The following is a 1525-nucleotide window of genomic DNA, read 5'->3' on the forward strand; positions in this document are numbered from 1 at the left end:
AGCAGCCGGGAGCTCAGCGGCTTGGCCTTTCTGGACTGCAACACACTGCTCCTCTGCTGCGCCGAGGGCCAGCTGTGCCTGGCTGATGTTCGGCACCCACAGAGCCCCTTGGAGGCTGCGCCCATCCCCTTGGCACCGGGTGGCCAGCGCTGGTGCATGGGAGTCGGGCGCAGACCTCAAGGCTCCGACTGGAGCTGCCAGCCCGTGGTTTGCCTCTCGAGCGGAGGACACCTCACCCTGACAGACCTACGGAAAACCTCGGAGCCTTTGGCCTTGGCCAGGTGCAAAGTTCCCTCTCTCAGCGCAGGCACGGAGTTCCTGAGTGTCTCCTGGGCTCCTGCTCTGGAAGGCTGCCTCGCTGTGTCTGGTATGTGCTTTTAGGCAAAGATCACCTTTTCTGGAATCTCGTTTTTGGTCTATATTTCTGTCGCTCCAGTTCAGCCCGCCTTAAATACCCTGGTTAGAGGGGTGGTTGGTCAGAGCTCCTGGAGCCAGCAGGGATTCATCCTCTGCTGCTCCAGAGTAGGCCTGGGTAGCTTTGGGGGTCTCCCGCTTCCCACCTGGCGGGACAGAGTTCCCAAGCTCTTGGCAAACACGGCCCTGATGGTGCCAGCAACAGCCTGGCCGCAGCTACACCGTGCTGTTAACACCGTCTGCCCCTTGGCCAGCGCGTTGCACGTGCAGACCAGTGAATCTGGAAGCTCTTTGAGTGTGGCCCATGTTCTGGAGACGAGCTCCTTGGAAGCTCCAATGTCACAGATTGTCCGTCTGGGCCTTTGTCCTCGTTTCTGTGCAGGAGGCTGAGCTCAATCCCCACGCGACCGGAGCAAACCAAGCAACTCCTGCGATCTCTCTTAACTCCCTTTTTCCCCAGGTTTCGACGGGACCGTGCTCGTGTACGACGCGCAGTGCTGGGACAGCTCCGGCAGGGAAGCGGAGCCTCTCTTCATCCATCAAGGCCATGCGTTCGGCGGAGTGGGCAGCACCGGGGACCCTCCCCTGGTCACCGCGCACACGTGGCATCCGCAGAAACCAAGAACCTTGCTGTCGGCCGCAAGCGACGGCTCCCTGCATATCTGGGACTGGGTGCAGCCACCTGGGTAGAGGATCCCCTGGGCGAGCCATGGTGCGTTTCCTGTCGTGTGTTGTTGTGGGTGTGGGCGGTGAGTTGCGTGTAGGTCCAATTTCAAGACAGTCAGAGCCATGGGTAAAGAGTTCTATTTTATTAAAGTTCCCGTGTCCCACCCTTCAGCTGTGACCGCAGCCTCCTTTCACTGTCGACTCATATCGCACCCTGCTTCGGAAACCAGTCAGCAGAGCCAGAGCTGGGCTGGAGGAAATGGGCCGTTCCCTGGCCTGGTGAACCCACTGCTTCCAGCCCTGCAGCACCATGGGGCGTTGGCGTCCCATCATGTGCGTGTGTGTGTGTCACAAGCAGCGGCCTCTGCTCAGGAAGCTGCAGTGTGAACGCATCCGCTTTGCAGCCTGCAAAAGGAACAACCTTTTCAGCCTTGGCCTGCTGCAA

General features: G+C 59.9%; 1 protein-coding gene across 1 annotated transcript in view; it reads left to right on the forward strand.

Annotated features, from left to right (window-relative positions):
• The window catches only part of WDR73 (WD repeat domain 73), a gene marked incomplete at its 5' end in the record, with an annotated part of 4100 nt that extends 2996 nt beyond the window's left edge, over positions 1-1104 (forward strand). The window contains 2 exons of the mRNA XM_010138822.1: positions 3-367; positions 875-1104. Coding sequence (XP_010137124.1) covers positions 3-367; positions 875-1104 — 595 coding nt within the window. The remainder of the gene's footprint in view (positions 1-2; positions 368-874) is intronic.
• Positions 1105-1525: the final 421 nt, after the last annotated feature.

The sequence above is a fragment of the Buceros rhinoceros genome, unplaced genomic scaffold (genome assembly GCF_000710305.1).
Source record: "Buceros rhinoceros silvestris isolate BGI_N320 unplaced genomic scaffold, ASM71030v1 scaffold7436, whole genome shotgun sequence".
In the NCBI taxonomy this organism is placed as follows: domain Eukaryota; kingdom Metazoa; phylum Chordata; class Aves; order Bucerotiformes; family Bucerotidae; genus Buceros; species Buceros rhinoceros.